General features: G+C 22.1%; 2 protein-coding genes across 2 annotated transcripts in view; one reads left to right on the top strand and one right to left on the bottom strand.

Moving 5' to 3' along the window:
* Positions 1 to 20,981, bottom strand: part of LOC129605630 (mannosyl-oligosaccharide alpha-1,2-mannosidase IA) — a 44,810-nt gene extending 23,829 nt beyond the window's left edge. The window contains exon 1 of the mRNA XM_055515514.1: positions 19,784 to 20,981. Coding sequence (XP_055371489.1) covers positions 19,784 to 20,365 — 582 coding nt within the window. The 5' untranslated portion in view covers positions 20,366 to 20,981. The remainder of the gene's footprint in view (positions 1 to 19,783) is intronic.
* Positions 20,982 to 21,593: 612 nt separating this feature from the next.
* On the top strand, positions 21,594 to 22,446 carry LOC129605631 (migration and invasion enhancer 1). The gene is made up of 2 exons (XM_055515515.1): positions 21,594 to 21,714; positions 21,781 to 22,446. Exons 1-2 carry the CDS (start codon positions 21,689 to 21,691, stop codon positions 22,040 to 22,042), a joined length of 288 nt encoding a protein of 95 aa, XP_055371490.1. The 5' UTR covers positions 21,594 to 21,688; the 3' UTR covers positions 22,043 to 22,446.
* The last annotated feature ends 36 nt before the right edge of the window (positions 22,447 to 22,482 follow it).

Raw genomic sequence — 22,482 nt, 5'->3', positions numbered from 1 at the left:
AGATACTTTCAAAATTTTGCCCAAAAACCAAAAGGTTTCAATAAATTTTTACATTGAACCAGATGAATTTGTTTTTTAAATATTAAAAATTTTATGCATTTATTTTGAATTTTTTATTGCAGTAAAATCATTTTAGATTAAATAAAATAAATATGTACATTAAAGCTATTCTGCAGCAAAAAACCAAAATTTATTCGTCACGTACGATAAATACACTTATAGAGCAAATTATCAAAGGTTAAATCTTATACAAGTTCATACAATGCATCCATTTTCATTTCTTCTTTTTCGATTTTCTTTTTAGAAAAAATGTTTAAAAATAGTATTTTTTCTTAAATATTTCGTGTTTTAACAATTAATTTTTTTTTTTTCAAAATTAATCAATAAATTTAAAATTTTATTTAATATTATTATTGAAAAATTTTTTCTTGTGAGAACAATGTTGAAAGTCTAGGGAAATTGGAAAAATTTTATTTAAATTATTTTTAATTTTCCTTAAATAATTAGTCATAATATTTTAAAAACAAAAATATGCAATTGATTCTCAATTTATTCAACCTTTGAAAAGCTTTCAAATTATTTTTAATTACTAAAAGTTAAAAGTAATTTGAGTTGGTTTTAATTTGCAATATAAAAGAATTTTCAATTAAATCATTATTTTTGCTCTCTTTGAACTCTCTAAAATTGCCTTTTACAGTAAAATTCACAGTAAATTTGAGGAAAAAATGAATTTAAATTAATTTTTAAAATAATTTTTTTTTCTACTTTACTTCATTTATGTAATTACAATTTTTATTTTTGCTTGTTTTTTTTTAATTAATTGACCTTAATTCTCTCTTTTGTTCTTTTCTCATTTGTAGCAAAAAAAAAATATGTGCATCATTGCAATGTTCTAAATATAATATGAAAACCAAGGGAATCAAAATAAAATCGTATCTTAGTATTACAATGCATATAACCTCCTACTAAAAATTTGATATTAAAAAAAAAATACTTTTTACTCATATTAAATATGAAAAAACAAAAGAAAAATTCTTAGTTTTTTTATTGGCCAAGTACTTATTTCCGTGATTAAGTTTATTAAAAACATGAATTTAGTTTAAGTATACGAGTATATGTATATGGTATTTAAAAACTTAATTATTACAACAGGAAAAGATTATATATTTTAGAAAAGAAAAGTAAAAATTAAAATAAAAAAAGTATTTAAAAGGAAAAACGAAAAGCACAAGTGAAAAAAACAAATATTAAGATTTGCTGTGAATTTTTATTGTTCTTTGTTTAAAGGAAGTAAGATTTTTAATAGGGCCTAAATATTTTTAGAACATTATTAGAAAATTTTAATTTCTTTTTTAATTATTTAAAAATTTTGGAAACAAAAATGTACATCATTTAAAAGAATTATTAAAATTTTTAGAGAATAATAGAAATTTGCACCTAAAAATATGCAATTTAAACGCATACAATGTAAAATATATTACATAACTCGAATAGTAATTAATTGCATTTTATTTTGACACATAATTACAAATAACTAGTACGAAACTTGTTATTAGAAAAATTGTTCGTAATTCAGAAATTTGAGTTTATAACAATAAATTGGATATAAAATTAATACAATAACAATAATACTCCCTCAAAAATATTTATGTCACAATTTTGTAATACTTGTAATAAAAAAATGAATATTACAAAGTTTATTATTGAATTATATTAATAATATAGTAAATCATATAAAATATTGCAACACTAATAAAATAATTCCCCTAAAAGTATGCAATTTTAATTTTCTACATAAAATATTATGTAAAATGTTAATTAATTATTTAATAATGTAAATACAATTTTTACTAAATTATTATTAAAAAAAATATTGAATTTCATAAAATTTAAAATTCAAATTACAGAAAAATGTTAAAGCTACACAATAATAATATTGATCCCCTTAATATATGCAATTTCGACACATATAAAATACCAATCATTAAAATGATTTTAATATTTTCATATTAGCTAACTAGAGCTACCTAGAACAAGAATTTATTTGAATTTTTTGTCATAATATTTCATATATACATAGGTCTAGCTATTGCGTTAAGTATACATATGCCTATATATATAACTTTAAAAAAACAACATGAAAATTGTGTTCAACCTTATTTTCTTTATACTAAAAATTTAAATATTATACTTTATTATTATTATTATAGATATTACACCAAATATATATATATATATAAATAAATTTTAATGTATGGATTTTAAACCAGCCTGTAAAATAAAACATGAAAAGAAAAAATAAAAATTTTATAGAAAAATAATAAAATATTCTTTTTAAAAGCTTCCTCCCTTCTTTTTCTTTTCAAAACTCATAAAATATAATAATATGTAAATATGTAGCCCTATATAAACTTTATATCCGATGTATAAATAAAGAAAAAAAAAAACAAGGAAAGTAAAACAAAAAACAATACTCGAATACTTTGTTTTACTTTATTTTCTCTTTTTCTTTTTCTTGTTGTTTTCTTTATAAACATTGTACGAAAAAAATAAAAAAAAAAATGGGTAGGTTTACATTATATATGGAAAAACAAAAGTATATCGTAACAATTTAACATGTCAAAAATTAAAATTTATTGGCGCCATACACTGATTTTAGCTCTCTATAGTAGTTGTTTTCATGACAACAATCAACTACTTACTACCATGAATAAACCAAAAAAAAAAAAAACCAATAATAAAATATAATATGTAAGTATAATATGTGGTGTACTTAATAAAAACAAAAAGCTACATGGGACCTATAAAGAAAATTTTCTTTTTTTTTTATTTTAATTTTTTGTTTTGTTTCTTGTGTTTCAGCAAAATTTGCGCTATTTCAAAAGTCAAAATGCAGTAAATTTTTTTACCAAAACAATAAAGTAAAAATTAAAACAATAACAAGAAAAATATACAAGTATATTTACGTAAAATACGTACATACACACATGTCTGTGTGTGTATAGAAATATGAGAAATTTAAATGTTGTATGTTTTCTCCACAAATATAAAAAAAAAGCTTTTATCTATCTTGCGTACAAGGGAATTCGCTAGGTTTTTATTATTCCTTTTTCTTTGTTTTTGTCTTTGTTTTGCTTCCCTAGTGAATTTTTTTTTTCAAATTTTTGTTTTACATATTTTAATGGGATGAATGGCTTAAAGAGTTGAAAAAAAAAAAATTAGGAAAATTTTTTGGGAGAAAAATTCTCTCTCTTTTAATTTTTTTTTCTTTTCTGTTTACTAAGAGTATTAGGGATACCAAAATCTAAGCATAATATGTATGTGTATTTAATTATTCAATTTATATGTATGATATGGCTACAGACTTGAGAATCTTTTAATTTTTTCCTTGGTTTTTCGGTTTCTTTACTATTGTATGAAAACAGAATTTTAAATAAGTTTCATTTTTTTTTGGAAAAAAAAAAAAAAACAAAATGCGGAAATTTCCTTGGGGGTCAGTCATCGTATAATTTATACAAATATTCGGGTACCTATATTATGTGCCATATATGTATATATAGAAAAAATGAGAGTTCAAAAAATCATATATAAATGGGAAAAAAACATGCGTATATCCTGTTTTATAATATTATTGCTAGATTACTTTAAAAAAAAAAGAGGGAATAAATAAAATAATAAAAAAAAATAAGAAAAGTTTCCAAGTAAAATCAGAGTTAATATATAAACATATAAGTATGTAGGTATATAAGCTGTAAAACGACTTAGCAGAATGTTATTTAGGATTGACAGTGATGTTAAAAACATCATACCGGCTTTACTTACTTGCAGTAAGAGAAGTTTTTCTTTTCTCTGACAAATCAAATTTTTTGATTATGTGCAAAAAAAAAATTTTTTTTACGATTTTTTCATTTTTCTTTTTGAATTTTCGAGGGTTTACTTTTTATTTTATTGTGATATTGTAATTTTCGCCTTACAGTCAGTTATTTTACATACATATATGCATGCACATATACATACATATATACATATATAATTTTATTGTGTAAATTTTTTGCATGTTTTGTTGTTTTCGATATTGTTAAGAATTCGATTGCATATTTAATATTGTGAAATTTTAATAATAAAAAAAATGGAGTTTTTAAAATAAAAAAAAAATCTACACAAAAATTTTTGTTTAGTGTATGCAATTACAAAAGTATTCATTGAAAATTGTAAAAATTTTAAAAAATTTTCAATTTTATATTTAAATTATTGTGTTTTCAATGTAAATTTTATAACAATCAAAGCATCACATTCAAGCATCATTTTTAAAACTTTATTACGAAAATATTTATTTTTATTTTGAAATTACTCTTTCAAAGTTGAGAGATCAAATTAAACATCATATGACAATTTGTGAGAGTATATAGTATTCACATTAAATATACTTGTGAGAAGAAATTCGAATAAAGTTCGAATATAATTTCAATAGTTAAATACAGAATAAAAATTTCGAAAATAAGTGAAAAATTTCAAAATCATAAATAAATCGTCTATTGCAGTATTTGAAAATAATTGAAAGGCATAAAATATGCTAAGAGAAATTAAAAAAATTTTTTGAATAATATTTTTTTCCATTTAAAAATTATACAAAGAATTAAATAAAAATTAATTTAATTAAAATAAATACAATAAATTTTATGAAAAACTCATTGATTTAAAATGATTTCTATTGAACCCTCTACACAAATTTTAATTCACTGAAAATGAATATCAAATCCTGTTATCCTTGTTACAGTTAAGTTTTATAAATATTTCTATAAAATGCTCAATATATTTTGGTAGACTTTTTATAAATCTGTTTATAAAATTACTGTACAGCTCTAATAGTGTTTTTAACTATTTTTAGTTGTAATTTTATAAGAATATTGCGCCTTATTTAGAAACTATATTTCGGATTACAATTTATTTTAAATTAGAAAAAGACTGAATTTTTCGTAGTAAATTAAGAAAATTTCACTTTATGTAAATTTTCTTTTAAAGAAATGAATAAAATTAATTTGATATTTCGAAAAAAGTTAGATATTTTCTAGGAGAAAACTTGAACTCAAATCACGATTTGAATCTAAAAAAAACTATTGAACAGAACATTTTCCGATTCAAACTAAAATTTGCACACGCATGACTACATTTCAAAATTCAAAATCCTAATCCAAGCGTAATATACATACATATAACAATATTTATATATTACAGAACTACATATAGATTTACGTTAGTTTAACAAAATTGAATTCAAAATTAAATATTAACCTAAATATTGAAAGTTATAACTTTTAATTAAAGTACGTTTATGTTTACTTTCTATGATATTGAACTAACAAAAATCTTAATCCTAATTTCCTTTAATATCAAACAAAATACAATTTTTTTTTTTTTTTTTTTGTTATTATTATTCGCCTTTGATTAAATAATAAATATTTAATAATATCAATTTTCAAATAAAATTAAGATACTTGACATATTCATAATTTTTTATTTCCGGTCAATATTCTTGTGTACATAAAGCATGTTAAAAAAATAACAACCAAAAAAAATGTAGTCAATCAAATAAATAATTTGTATAATAGCACATTTCCTTTTAATTATTTAACTTTTAATTAAAATAACTCAGTTACCAACCACATAAACATTGCATACATTTAGGATGCATTAAAAAAAAAATTACTTTTAAAATTAGTGCAATAACCAACTTGTGATAATTGTTAATTTGAACGATCAACTCCATATAACTTGAAATTTTCTTATGATAGAAAAAATAATGGTTTGAGTAGGTTGCCGAAAAAAATTTTTTTTTAATGACTTTGGACAGCTATTTAAAGAAGAGAGGAGATGTCATCATACACCATATCAAATTTTGTTTAGGAAGTCTATTTGTCTATAAAATTTGAACAGAGTGAACGGACAGATGACATTAAACTAATTGCCAAACTTTTTTCAAATTCTTTTTTTGAAAATGTGCCAATAATTGTGTACGTTTTTATTCTAAGCAAAATTTCGGAAAGTAAATATACTATAATCCTATTAAATACATAATTATATATTTCTGTATTTTCGAGTAAGTATGAATATTTAATATTTATTTTACTATTACTTATATTTTTTATGTATGTACAATAAAGAATAAATTTTTCTTTTCTTAATTTCTTTTGTTTATTTTTTATATTAAAATAATATGTGAAAAAAATGTGTGTGCATACAATCAATCATTCTTTTGTCTCTTTTATTAAGACAACAATATTCAATTCTGTTATTTGAAATATATATATAAGTATGGAGAACGAGAGAGCAAGAATAGAATATATAGAGTTAAAATTTTTATAATAATAAAATACAACGATTTATCATTTGAGAACAATATATATGTACATAATAAAAGAAAAAAATTATTAATACATAATATTTTATATTAAATATATATTTATATAATTTTCAATATATGTAATGAAATTTCAAATATATAAATCCAAAAAAAAGGTTTAAGGAGTCATGTAATTCCTTTAAACATCTTGTATAGAAATACGCAACTATAATAAGGATTTTTTTTTCCTATCTTGCAATTTCCTATAATAATATATGAGTATATACATAAATATACATTTCTATATTTATAACTACGTGTATATGTACATTTGTTTAATAATATATTAAAAAAAATTTTTCAGGTTGAGGACAACATAATATATATATAGAGAGAGAGAGAGAGTATACATGTGCACATACATGTATGATATTATTTATTATTATGTACTCATCAATTTTAGTTTCTTTTTTTTTTTTTGTGAACGTCATCAGGTGTGAAGTTTAATCCTGTTATGAATATATGAATAACAAAACTTTTATACTTCTTGTACACACCATAATTTATGTACATGTTATGAATTTTTGAACATTTTCTTTGTTTTGTTTTTTCTGGTTTTTTTTAATATTATGTCCTTTTTGGTAGATTTTTTTTCTTAATAAAATTGAATTAATAGACTAAATATATCATTTTTCTCTCTGTTTATTTACGGATTAAATATATTCTTCACTTCACCATTGTATAATTTATTTATGTATACATAATGTACCCATAGAATATATGTATAAGAAATTGTGTGGATTTGAGTAATATTAAGACTTGTATAAGCTTATTTAAAACAATGTCATAAATATACACAAAAAAAAAGAAAAATGTCAAAAGAAAAATTGTTGAATTTTAATATTACTTATGTAGCTATTCTAATTTAGGTATATCAATTATATTATAGGTATATAATAGGTGTATAGGCACAGGTATTCAAAATTATGATTTTAAAAATTTTAAATAATTTTAGAAATTTTGTAAAGATTTAGTTTTTTTATTGATTTTTAAATTATATTGCACTATTTTACATAATATGGTAAGTCAAGAATATTTTTAAATTTATTTTACATATTGGATCCATTTTATTAGAATAAGAACTTGATAAAGTTAGTGAATTATGAATTCTTTATATGAAATTAATTTTCTGTATTAAATAAGGAACATAAGGAACATAATATGCAGTGTATGATCTACAACATGTTGTATGTGTTATACATTTTTCATTTCTCAAAAGACGATATTATAGGCCATATTATGCAACAGCATATGTACGTGCAAAATAACATATTTTTCATATAATCGAATATAATTAAAGTAGATTTCTTAATTTCCTTGGAATAAATGAGTAAAACGCATATGTAGGTATGGTAAGTTTTAAAAAAATTAGAAATTTTTTTTAGAAATTTCGTAATTTCGTAATGATGAATATATTTAGTCAATATCATGCTATAATTTTAAATAGACGCCCACATTTTTCAAAATATAAAATTAAAACCCTGTATACAATTTGGTTTTTGTTATTTTGCATAAATGTGCACAGTAGTGCCGATATGCACGCGATTTTCAACAAATTTTACAATTTTACTAATTTTCTTTAAAAAAAAAAACTTCTCTTATCACGATTTTATTACAAATTCGTTTACATAAATTGAAAACTCTAATTATACTTGCTAAATCAATGATAAGTAGAACTTAATCGCAAAAAAAATTGAAAAATAATAGATTTCGAATAAAATTATTTTACAAAAATTTTAGTATGATTTTTAAATTTCTTATCTAAATTTTTAATGCAATTCAAAAGTTTATCTTAAAATTCTTATAAATGACAAGCACATTACACGTACAACATCTGTTAGCAATCAATGAGTTTTTTATTTGTATACTGACCATATTTTTGTTAGATGTGTTTCTTTTTTTTTTTACTTTCCGTTACAGTAGCTTAAACATTGCCTAAAAATATTATGATAAATTTTCATGTTTCGATGATAGATGGCATCAATATTTTTATATAATGAAAGTTAATGTCAACAATTATTTCCAAGATTGTCAAATTTTTTGTAAAATTCTATTATCTACATTTAACTCAAATTATCATTAAAGATCTGAGGTTTTGAAACTAAATTTAAAGCGTATTTTTAATTTATAACTTTAGAGCTATTAATTATGCAATTTATCATTTATAAATCAAACTAAATAAAGGGTTTTTAGCAGAAATTGACTGAAGAATTAAAAGAAACTAAAATGAAAAATTACAGAGTTAAGAAATAAGTAAATTATGGAACTTTAACACATGTTTTCTAAATAAAGTTAAGATATTGACACTTAGAAACGTGCTATTTATTTTTTGCAATTATAGTTACCATTTGTTCACCAATACTTTAATGCATTGAAATTGCAAACTACAAAATTATAATTGTCCAATTTTCATGAGAATTTTTTATGTCATTTTTATTGTAACAAAACTTAAATTACTTCTGAGCAAATGATAACGATAAAATGATAAAATGATAGATTATTAAATTAAACACTATGAACACAAAATATAGATCCTATTTTGAAATTGGAAGATTTTTTTCAGACAATTATAGTTTGTTAATTGCGTCAATGGGTTATGAACTGGATTACTCAATTTAGACATTTATTGCTTGTAGCCACAGAAATATATTACATAGAACTATGAAATTTATACGCTCAGCTTCATAAAACCACAAAAAAAAACACATTTTAATATTGAATTATTTTAAATGTGTTCCAAAATAATAAAAACAAAAACAAAACAGATAGCATGTCTAGCGACAAATTAAATTTTGTGTTTGTTTTTTTTTTTTATGTAAAATTATAATCAAACTAGAATATCAGTGAAATTATGATGTCACGAGTCAATACACCTTTTGTTTTGCTTTCTTATTTTTTTTATTTTTTTACATTTTTTAATCTCTTCTCAGCGCATTTTGTATAATAATATCGTGTACGAGTATTCATATACTTTAATTTCAATAACACCAAAACCTTGATAATTATATATTGGAAAAATTGAAAAGAAAATTGAAAAAAAAAAAACAAGGAAACTATAACATAGAAAATAACTAAAAAAAACAAAAGGAAAAGCAAGAATAAAGAAATGGGGGGATATTAGTTACGGTTGTAACATTCAAATATTTTATACTGTCAATGATATTTTAATAAAATTGAAATGCGCTCAAATAAAAATAGAAAATTTACAATGTAATGTTATTGACTTTGAATTATAACCAACATTATGATTCAATATGTATACATGTGTAAATAATTTGTTTATGGTTTATGTACAAGAATTGTGTTCAGAAACTAATTCATTGAAAAGCGAGGTAAAACATAAATAAAACAAATATAAATTTGTAATTTACTTTCTTTGAAAAATTGAAAAAACAAAAAAAACGGAATTGAAAATATTTTTTTTTTATTTTATTTCCCTTATATATGATTTATTTCTGATGGCACATTGAAAGATTAATGTTTAAATAAGTTAAAAAACAACTATTAAATTTTACCTTTGAAAATAAATAAAAGAAAAAAAAATATTCAAATTAGATTTAAAAGTAGAAAATTCAATGATACATTGAACATCAAAGTGAATTTATTTATCATAAAAAATATTTTTCGAAATTGAATTCTCTGAAGAGAATGGTTGAAAAAGGGAAGGTAAGGGAGAGATATATGTAAATAGAGAGAGAGAGGGTTTTGTTCAATATATTTTATTAAATTCATTTGAATTTCTTTTAATATTAATATTTCTTTTTGCACATTGGAATTGGATTAAGAGAAAATACGTACATTTTACAAATCAATAAAAATTTTACTCATATTTGAAATACAAGAATATAGATCTATTCGTAAATAGATCAAAAAATGGGAGTGTTTTAGATAGTTGCCATATACTATGTTTTAAGTATTGAGTTAAACCCAAGTATGTTTTTAATAAATTAAATTTGTTATAGATTGCAAATTTTTGTATATACAAGCAACTTCAGCTACAACATCAAGGCTTAGTTTTACAATAATATTATACATTAGTTAAGATCCTACTTAATTTTACTTTGCAAATAATTTTAATGTTTAGCAAAGCTTTTCTAAAATTTTTATAATCAAAAAATGTAATCACTTATCCTAATCCACTTATGTATTTATAGATCACTCATCCTAAATTTATGCAATAAATTAATATATTTTTGTAAATAAATAAAACATTATTGTAAATTGTTATTTAAAGAAATATTTTTAACTTGTTGATGATAAAAGTTTTATACTTTACAAATCATTGGTTTGACTCAATTTTGTTATATCATAATTTCTAAAAACAGGTGGCGTGCGTTTTTGCATGAGTGATTAACTCTTATTTCACTTATCTATATTTCAAACTCAATTACAAAATAATGTAAATACATGCTATGGAATAAATAAAATGTAATTAAAATAAATTTATATTTTGAATATAATAATAATATTTAAATAAATTGGTTATTAAATAGAAATATTTAAATAGAAACATTTAATTTTCGAATACTTTCAATATAACATTCAAATGAAAATTCAATTTTATAAACGTTAACATAGAAAATGCATTCAAACGATTCATTTTAAATAAAATTTTTAAGTGTTTTTTATTATGGAAATTGGCAATTAAAAAATAATTTAATTAAAATTTTTTGCTATAATTATGGCATTATTTGTTAACTAATTTATATAACAATAATATAAGTATAATAAAAAGAAAATTTTTAATTATATTATTGTTCACAATTATGAGTTCAACATAATTTAATTACATATTGTACATTTGATTTCTGGTAAGAAAATATTTGTATAACAAAAAATTATAACAATTAAAAGTGAATGACACACAAAATCAGTGAATATATTAGACAAAATCAACTAATACATTATCTCGAATTCAATTCTTACAACAAAAGGAACAAAATTTTTTTTAATCTAATTAATTTAATTTATGCGCTATGACAGCAACAAAAAAAAAAACAACAGCCGGAAGCCTAAATAAAAATGTTAAAATCAGAGCTTTTTTTTAGTTTTCTTCTTTTTTGTTTTTCAATTTAAATATGCTTAATGTTGTTGAATCAATCTAGAGAGAATAAATCTTTTAAAATTGATAATTTTATAATAATTATTATGAAATTATTATAAAATTAAAAAAAAAACATTATTATCTACGCATTAATTATTTGAATTAAATCATGAATCTGTGTAACAGCGATATTGTAGACGAATCACAAATATAATTAAAAAAAAAACTAAGCGCAAATAATTTTCTTAATAATTTAAAATTTTATAGTCTATTAACTGTTATACTTATAAATTGTGAACTAATATTATACAGACTATAAATTTTTAGATTATAAATTTATATAAAAAATTTCGATGAGATTTAATTAAAATTAGCAAAAAAAAAAAAATAAGCCAAAGGTCTCCTTTAAATTTCCCTATTTATGTATGTGTATTCAACATTATGCATTATGTACTATACACATACATATACATAAGTGTAAATCGATAGTTATCTACTTTTTCTTTTCTTGTTTTTTTCTCCTGTTTTTTTTTTTTTTTCTTTAATGACGCACACAAAAGATTGAGATTGTTATAAAAACAAATATAATGTACCTATAGTACCTATTGTACATAATATATAAAAAATATATTATTATTTGAATACACAAAATTATATGCAATACATAGGTAAATAGAGAGACGTAAAGAGAACAGGATGAGAAGTAAGATGAGAATTTTATAATAGAGAGGTAAAAAATTTTAATTTAATGAAAATTTTATAATTAAAAAAAAAATATGAAAAAATAATAAGAAAATGGGATTGATTAAATTTTACAAATGAAATTTATCTCCCTGTGTGTGTAGTATGTAGTGTGTGTGCTATATCGAAATAATTTCTAAATTAAAATGTGTATAGTAGTGTGTGCAATTACTTATGCAAAATGTAAAATAAATAACGTTCATTGAAGTTAAAAAAAAATATTCCATTTCAAATATAAATTACACAAATGTACACGTACATTTGTTCATTTATATAAAATGTGGGAGAAGAAAAAAAGAAACACAAATATAAGAAAGAAAAGAGAAAATTTAATAATTACATTTTTAAACATATTAATCGCTTTAAAATAATTGCTTTTATTTTTTTTTATTATAATATTAAAATAAGTTTATTTCAGAAAGATGGCACCTTAAATGTTAAAGTTTTTCATATTATCTACATGTTTACAGTTAAATTTGGGTTGAAGGAATACAAAGAGATTGAGAGAGATAGAAAGAGAAAAGCATTATTGTTTCATTCATTAGAGCATTTCTCATTTTTCCAATAAAATGAAATTTACAAACGTAGTGTTATGAGCCTTATAAGAAGAGTTAAAAAATTTGTAGCAATTTTAAAAATGCTACATTTATTTGGGTGAAAATTTTGACTAATCAAATAAATATACAAAACTTTGATTTTTGACAGAAAATGTGTCAAATTTTTATATATTCTTATAGTTAATCAATAAAGAACCCCTGTCAGAATCATTTATCTGTTATAAGAAAATAAATAATGAAATGCCTCACATTTTAAATACTTTTATCATTTTAACCAATTTAATTTACTAAGTGATTTTTGTTACTTCAAGGTAATAATGCAATAAATTGGAAAGTAAAATTAGATTTAGAGTATTAACTCAAATTATATTAAATATTTTTAATTTTTCAAAATTCAATCATCAAATTTCTGTTTTTTTTAGAGACCATATATAGAGGTTCAACTGTATAAAATTTATTACGATATAGTGTGCATATAAGCAAGAGTAAGAGTAATGACGTTACAAATAATCAATGTTGTTATTTGTAATGTCAACAAACAAGGGGTAAAATATTAATTCTTTAATTTAAAGTGAATGAAAAATTTTTTGGTTTTTTTTTATGTTTAATCATATTTTGCTATAAATTTTGCTATAAAATAAGAGAAAAATTTAATAAAAATTTCAATTAAATTCCATTATAATTAAACAAAATTTTCAAATCACGAATTTAATTTATATTTCAATGTTTTAAACCTCAAAAAGCTAGTTCGTGAGTAGCATCACCCTATAATTATAATTCTTGCAATTATTCATAAGAAAAAATGTATTTTACTGGAATTTCGCATTAAGCTGGAAAGTGAAATATTTTAATTATGAATAAAAATAAAATTCTGTGTTTGTTGCATTTCAAAAGAGAAGTGAACAAATATAGCAATTTTTATAATAGCAATTTAGAATCTTATAACAAATAGATCTTCTAGAGAATGACTAATAATAAATTTTTTAATAGAACTTGAATATTTTTATTTTTGTAAAGATTATTTTTTTTTTTAAATATATAAGAAGTGTAAAAATTTTCATATTTTTCATTTAAGTAGGTGGTATTTTAATTTTCAATTCCCTCTTTGAAAGATGACCAAAAATCTTCAATGACATTTTTTTTATTTTTAGTATAAGAGAGTAATTTAAATCTATGGAATGTAAAATATGTACACATGTATGTATAAATGTAAAATATATATGTATACATAATTCAAAAAAAAAAATAAAAATAAAAAGAGCTGCTTTTATTTTGTATATCCAATATTGATAAACTTTTTTTTTTCTTCTTTTCTTAAATATTATTTGCTCATTTTTTACCATATAAAAATAAATAATTTCGAATCAAAGAAACGGTTTGTAAAGTAGCACATTTCCCTTGATTGCATACCTTCTGGATACAAACAAAAAGTGAAGACGTGTTAAGGTGGATGCCAGAGACGTGTTAAGGTGAATTCTAGCAGATATTTGTAGATGTGTTTATTAAATATGGAAATCATAAAACTTCAAAGAAAAACTAAGTAAATAATTTGGCGAGGTAAATAATTTATTATATTCTGCAAACTATGTTAAAATAACACGATTTACGATCTAAAGGCAAAAATGTCGAAAATTTGAAAAAACAAAAACCGGATATAAGATAATGGTTATTTTTAACGGTACTCTTACTTATTGTAAAATTTACTTGTGTTATTTCGAAATAGAAGACACAAGTCACTATTTTTCTGAGTTTGCGAAATTTAAAAAATGTTTGAGATTTCATTACAATAACAAAAAGAAAATAGTCACTTTTATTACTTTAATGGTAAAAATTTTCAAAAGGGGAGGAAATCTAAAAGATCTAGAGTTTAAGCTTCTATCTTAAGCGGTTTGAAAATCTTAAGAACAGAACCATGGGCGAGCGAACGAACAATCAGATTTAAAAATAATAAGTTCATTATTTCCTCGATTTCATTGAAAATGAACTGAAAAGAAATCAAAAACCATAACAAAATTTTCAGGTTGACAAATTCTTATTAGCGATAGAATGTGTACTAAAAACACAATATGTACTTATTGAGAGATGAAATCGGACAAAGCGTTTCTACCCATATACTTATAGTTACTTACTATAAAAGTTAAATTTAACTTAATCATAAAATGGAAAACAAGTTTTTTTTTTGAGAATAAAAATTATTCATGAATTAGTAAGTGATTCATAAAATATTGCTGAAGCTGATAGATAATTTAAGTGGCTTTTTCTTTTTTTCATTTTGGTTTTTCCATTTTACTTTGTTTCTTTTAAAATTTATGTATTTTTATTTATTTTTTTCTCTTAACAAAATAAAATAAAAACTAATACGCAAAAATGTGTTTGCAATATTGTAATTAAGTAAGATATACACATACACCTATAAAGTAAGAAGAAGATTAAGAGATTTCAGAAAAAAATCATAAAGTAATAATAAAAAAAAATTCTCAATATTGGTTACATTGGATTTTTTATTTCGTGTCTTTTTTTCTTAATTAAATTAATATTGAATTGCTAAACTGGAATTGAACTTTATTGATTGGAAAACAGGCTTTTGCTAAATTTAAAAAATAAAAAAAAATTCTGTACAATGTTTAATAATATTTATAAATTTTTTTTTCTTTATAAAGTCAATAAAATTTACATAATTTTTTTTATAAAGACACGAGTTTTATTTTAACTTAAGGTATTGCACTCAGTAGTTTTCGAAAAAGCGTGATAAAATTCATGTTTGCATTTTGTTTTCTTCGGAAACAAAAAAAAAATTTCCCAGCTGTGTTGTTTTTTATTTTCAATGTTGTACACAACAATGAAACACAAATATTTAAAATTCATCAAATTCGGTTTGCTAAGCAAGTCGAACAACTTAAAAGGGAGGGATTGTTGATTGATCAATAAAAATTATTTTTACTTGTTTTATTTTTTTTTTTTGTTGAATGAGATCAAATGAGATCAAATTTTTGTTTCATGCAAATACAAATGTTTTTTTTTCTTTTGTTATATAAATTTTTTTTTTCTGTGATAAAAAATTAAATCAGATGCAAACAAAAAGAAAAAAAAAATCTAACAATTATGCTTGTCCCAAATTTTAATTCATTTAACAAAAACAAATGGTAGGTATACATACATAGTCCGTGCTTCATCATAAATATAAAGATAATAGCAAATTTATATATGTATGTATGTACGTATGTTTTTACAACTAAGTAAAAAGTAAAAAAAAAATATTTTTGATGACCTCACGTTCCACTTTTTCTTATTCGAGAAATTCATAAGTTAATAAATATTCAAAAATTATATTTAAAAGTGAAACCTATACACAGTTTTTTTTTTATTGTTTTTCTAAAATAGTGTTCGCTTATAATGAAAATTAAAAAATATCAACAAGACGAGAGTATTATTTCTCGAAATAAAGCGAAATATATAGTAAAACTAATATTTGTATGAACAAGAATGGCTGTAAAATTCGACTGTTCTGCTTTGATCTTGAAAAAATTTAATGATTATCAATACCTACTATAAATTTCTTGGAGGATATTTAATAACACAAAGTTGCAATATTATTACTACAGTTATTACATAAGCTCGACTGGGGCGAATTTATAACAATCAGAAACATTTTCAGTTCGACAGCAAATCATTTTACAAATTCATCAAATAATAGGTGACAATGTTTTTCCCCAAATAGGCTATTAAAAATTACTAGAAAATATGTAAAATAAAGTGGAAACACTATGTTTTTAAAATTTTACTTATCTTGAAAAACATTTGGACAGAAATTTTAATTTTTTTGTGCTTATTTAACATGAAATTCGTTCAACTTTTTGAATTTTATGTGCACGCATAATTACTTTTTTTTTTTCATTTTTCCATTTTAAATATGCATTTATTAAGAAACAATTTAATTTTTATGCTTGATAATAAATTTACTTAAATATTAAAAATATTTAAAAAAATTAAAATTATGCAATATCTACTAATTAACTATAAACGTAGTAGTCCAGATGTTTTGGGGTATATGTTAAGCGTATAGATGAAGAAAAAATGGCTTTCATTCATTTTGGAAACTGTTGATTGAATTTTTCAGTAAATTTGGTTAGATAAAAATTATGACTAATTTTTGGTACAACTGATAATTTATTTTTGCAAATGTATACGTAATACTAGATTACGGTAGTACGAAACTGAGAACTGCGTACACAATGAATTATTAATTTTACAAAGAATGATATTATTTTAATTATTTTAGGAAAATTATTTTAATGTTTTTTCAGCTATCTATTACCTGGTCTAGACATTTGAAAGACGGCGTTGATCTACCTCTATATTCTTTAGAAGGCATAGATTTAGTGTTTTTTAAATGAGAATATTTTTTTCAAAATGAGTGAAAATTAATTGATTGCTTCGTACAGGTATTTGAAAACAGAATTTAATAACGAATATAATGATAAACTTGTTAAGACCACCATGTTTTATTGCATTTATATTATAATCATGCTTTTAAATTAATTTAATCAACTAATTCGTATAAATTACAAGCCACATTAACTAAATAATATCAGTTGAATTAAAATTTTATATTTAAGCAAAAATAAATCACAATAATAATTTAATTACTTGATTTCTTATATTGTAGGTACGAGGCATTACTTATTACCTATTTTATAATATAAAATTTTTTTATTTTTGGAAAATTTCATTAATTTGCAACTTAATATTAATTTATAATTGTATTGAGCTGAAAAAATATCTTGCTAATTAATTTCTGAAAGCAAAAATATATTCTCATACTACAAAATAATTTTTATATTTCTCCTTAAACTTCAGTATTTCATTATGTTATAAAAAGTGTGTTAAATTTTAAGAATCATTGTAAAAAACAAATACAAAACCAGTATTATTTTATAATCATCGTAATATTTTTGAGTCGTCAATTGAGTTTATTTTCTATTCCTATTCCTTTTATTTTATTTTTATTAATTGTGGTTTATCGTTTTTTCTTTTTTTTATTTTATTTAATTTTATTTTTATTCTAAAGTTTTCTATTTGTTTTTTTTTTATATATAAGTATGGAATATTGTTCTATTTGTGCATGTTAAATGAGAACAGAAATATAACATATTTTACGTTATATATGTGACCCTACAAGTATAGTTATTTAATAACTTAAATATAATATACATGCTTATATACATACATAAATTATTGCACACATTACAACAATACATATTATGTATGTACTTGAATTCATTGCTATTTTACATATTATTACAAATATTGTATTTCACGAAGTTCGCAAATGTACCTATCAATGTAAAATTACAATAACGTAAATTTTTAGAAGAAATATTTGCTAGCCAAAGAGAAACTAAAAAACAATGAACTTATAAAATGTTTACGTTACGAAATTGTAACGCCCTACAGTACAGCTGATGTTAAAAGAATGTATTTTTTGTTTTTTTTCTTTTAACTTTTTTTTAAGTGGGTTAGATAACTGTAAAAATAGGTAAATTTATTATTTTCTTTTTTTTGGGTATAAAATACTGCAAAAGTATCTCATTATTTTATTCAATAAGAATATGAGAAAAAAATATAAGTACATACTTATTGTTTAAAATTTTTGTAACGTGTGCCTACCTAGGTAATTATAGTTCTGACGAAATATTATAAAATAATACAAGAACTTAAAAATATACACGGCTTTACTGATAATTAAAACATTTCTGATAACCATAAGATTTCTAAATTGCGTTTTATGTAATTTATACTTCATGAAACTAAAAATATTTTTAGTAAAAGCAGAACAGAAAATGTTATTGACTCAGAAGGTGTTGATATATGTACATACGTACATATTATATGGAAGTACATATATGTATGTATATATTTATTCAAATTTATAAAGCAAAAAATTGTATGCACAAAAAATTGAAAATTTTTGGCACAATTTTGCAAATAAAAAGATTTTTTTTATTAATATTAAATATGCAAAATTTTGTAAAAGAGAAACGATAGATTCAACAGTATGAACATGATAGTAATTAAAGTATGTATGTATATGCAAGTTTCAAATTATTTAACAAAAAATTTTTTGGCAATTCAATTAAATAGAAAATTTTGAAATGCATAAAGTATGTAGTTATGTATTCATTTCTTGTTTATTGAAACAAATGCCACGTTTGCCAAACATTTTTAATAAACTTTGTAATAAATTTTGTATATTAAAACTTTAACCAACTTTTCGTGTACAATCGCATTGTTGTCAAATTAATTTTATAAAAATTATAATTTTGGTTTGTAACTACTACAAAATACACAACTTTTCATAGGATAAAAGACATTATAGTTACTAATTCTTAAAAAAAGGTGCCTTTATTAATAATTAATAAGTTAACTTATTTAATATTAATAAGTTTATTAATATAATATGAAAAATTTTACGCTTAATGAATATTTATTTTGATGATTGACAGAAGCTTTGCTAAATTTGAAAATTTATAAATGAAATGGGATACTCTTTTATAAAAAAAAAAAACTGACGAATAACTAACTCTTCAAAACAACACAAAATATGTAGTTGTAATAATAGAAGTTGGCATTAAAAATTAATTAAGTAGATACCCATTTGCTTTCTACTTTCTCAATAAATGAATTTCCTAAACAAATCTTCACACTTTTTTAACGTAAGTATGCAATCATAAAAGATAAAGCAATTTAAAAAAGAAAGTTGAAATTAAATTTTACGATATTTTTCATTACATATTAAAATTAGAATTTTTTGCAATGCAAATAGGGGCAAAATTTAAGTCTCGTACACGAAACAAACTCACAACAGCAGCATACAGTTAGTATGTAAATAAAATATTTATATAGTAAATAAATTTGCAGGTATTTGTAGGTATACCTACTTTCTATATAGAAAGCATTTTGAATTACACAATATTAGAATTTTATACAATTTTTTTTTAGCAAAATATTTTAGTTTTGAAATATAAAAAAATATTTAATTACCTCTTTGACTTTATTTCGTTTGATCCGGATGCTTGGATCTGGATCTTCGTGTCCGTCAACATTATATTTCATTATTTCAGGCTTATCATTTGCTTCTGCTGCATTATTTTTATTTGTTTCATCAATAGTTTTCTCTTCAGGTGGTCCTGGTACTGGAACTTGTTCTTCTTGATTTGCAATTTTTTCACCTCCGTCATTACTATCAAATTTATTATTCATTAAAGCTATCTTATTTCTGTCTCCAGCAGCTAAATCTGGACGATCAAGGATATCATCTAATTCTTGTCGAATTTTTTCTTGTAATTTTTGTCTGTCCCCAACAACATGAGGATCTTCTTTTCCACTTATACTATGACCAGCCAATGGTGGTGCTGGAATAAATATTTCTGGCCCCGCTTTTTGTATTTGCTTATAAACTTTAAGAACCCGTTCACCACCAAAATTATCTGGTAAAAGGAAGAACCCACCAAAACATACTATAACTAATGTCGCTAATACCAGCGCAATCAGACATTTTTCTCTTGAATGAAAAGAACGTCTTGTTGTTATTGGACCACCTAATCTGTTGTATTGTGGTAGCATTTTATTGCGTTTATTACTACGTTAAATTTGTTATCTTCATAAATAATATCACAAATGTTAAATAATGTTTCTAAATTAATTTTTATTTAAGTATTTTATATTTATTTGGCTTTTATCCTGAGAATTCAATAAAAATTCACTTTCATTTGCTGGCAGTGTTTTTCTTAAAAATGATGGATGCTGCAGCTGTCATATATTCGATTAAAAACCACTGAAAATCTTTTTTTCAATATAATTAAAAAATAAATGTTACCAAATTCGAACAAAACTGAGATTACACTTGTAAAAATATTCTGATTTTAGGGTTTGTCGACCATTAAGTATTTTTAGCTTAAAATATAATATCTACATATATATATTTGTTTTTGCAGTATTTTTAAACTACTGTCTTCTAATATCCATAGAGTATACAAAAATTTGATCGCATAATTAAAGTTCACTCAAGATAAAATATTTATTTCTTTGATTTTATTTTTCTTATATTAAATTAAATATTAAATGCACAGTTATAGTTACAATTTCGAGATTTTAGCGCGACCAAAAAAACAATAAATTATAAATAAATTCCATTTTATTGCTAACTAGCGTATAATTTTTTGTGGTCGACTTCGCAGCTTCTGAATCAGATTTGACATTACTACTTATATTGTCATTTTTCAGTGCAGCTGTCATAATGACGTGTTTTTTTTTCTTAAAATATAACCCATAAAACTATATGACTAATTTTTGATTTGTGTATTGGGAGCAAAAAATTATTTATTCACAATTTGACAAAAATCAATTTATCATTCACAATTGAATTTTAATTGTAGGCTATGCAACTTTTATTGATTTATATTTTTTACAAATTAGCTAAATGAACAATGATTTAATTATTAGGGACGATTAAAGTATTGATTAATAATACAGAATAATATAGAATAAAGAAATGTCGGAAAGAAAGAGAATATGACTTTGAAGTATGTTCCATGGAATTAATGTTTTTACGACTTAAATAACAACCGCTTTCATTTTATAGCATTTAACATTTATCATTATTTTTACAAATTAGGCAAAATTTAATTACTGTTAAAAATCAGTAGTTGTTACTAGTGAACATAAGATTTTCAATAGTTCAGTAACACTAATATGGCACCTTAGCCCTATTATAAGGTATAATGGCAATATTCAAAAAGATTTTAAAATGTCATTTAATAATCTGTAGACTGCAAACATAAATGAAGGAAAATGTCAAAATATTAATGATAATAAGAATTCTCGATAACTTTGTTTTGGTTTTGGTGATTCTAAATGCGATTCTAAATTTCACATATCGAAATTATAATGGTTAAGGTTGACATAGAATATTGGTAATTATTTATTACTTAACATTATTTTGATTCTTTGATTCGTCTGATTTTATTTTATATTAATAGTGGTTTTTGTAATTTTGAAAAACAATGTCATGAAATTTCAGAAGTCATTAAAAGTAGATCACCAGATGCATCAGTAAATTGTCACAAGGGAAGGCAGGGAGCTTTCGAAGTAAAAATAGATGATGAATTGGTTTATTCGAAAATTCAACGCGTAGCTTTTCCAGATTATTCATCTGTAGCTGATAACGTTCAGCGAGCAGCTGAAGGAAAAACATTAGAAAAAATTCAAGAACAAAAAATTAATGATTGCTGTTTGTCATAAATATGGAGTACTTCAGTGATTTCGTCCAATTCTGAATTTGTGTATAATATTACTTTGATAAAAATTTGCATATTTCCTGTCCAAATTTGAAAAAAGAAAATTGTCAAGGATGTTTTGATAAGCTCATTGCAAAAAATATAGTTTTATCCAAAAATTGTATTTTTCCCTATCTGCAGGAGAAGTGAGTTAGAAATTTTGTGTATGGATTTCATCAAAACTTATTTACATCTTTAACCAGAACTTGTGAATCGGTATCTAAAAATTAACTTGAACAAAATTTTCGCTTTGAATAGAAGAATTTAAATTGACTAAGGAAATTAAACAATGCAGCAACAGTTAGATATTTTAATTGAGAGTTAATCATGTTATTTTTTCTAGATTTTGTAATAAAAGTAGTTTAGATAATTCAAGTATTTCATTTTAAAAATTTGATATATACA

Source organism: Condylostylus longicornis, unplaced genomic scaffold (genome assembly GCF_029603195.1).
Source record: "Condylostylus longicornis isolate FDR11 unplaced genomic scaffold, ASM2960319v2 ptg000013l, whole genome shotgun sequence".
Taxonomy (NCBI): Eukaryota; Metazoa; Arthropoda; class Insecta; order Diptera; family Dolichopodidae; genus Condylostylus; species Condylostylus longicornis.
This window is presented reverse-complemented; position numbering and strand designations above follow the sequence as displayed.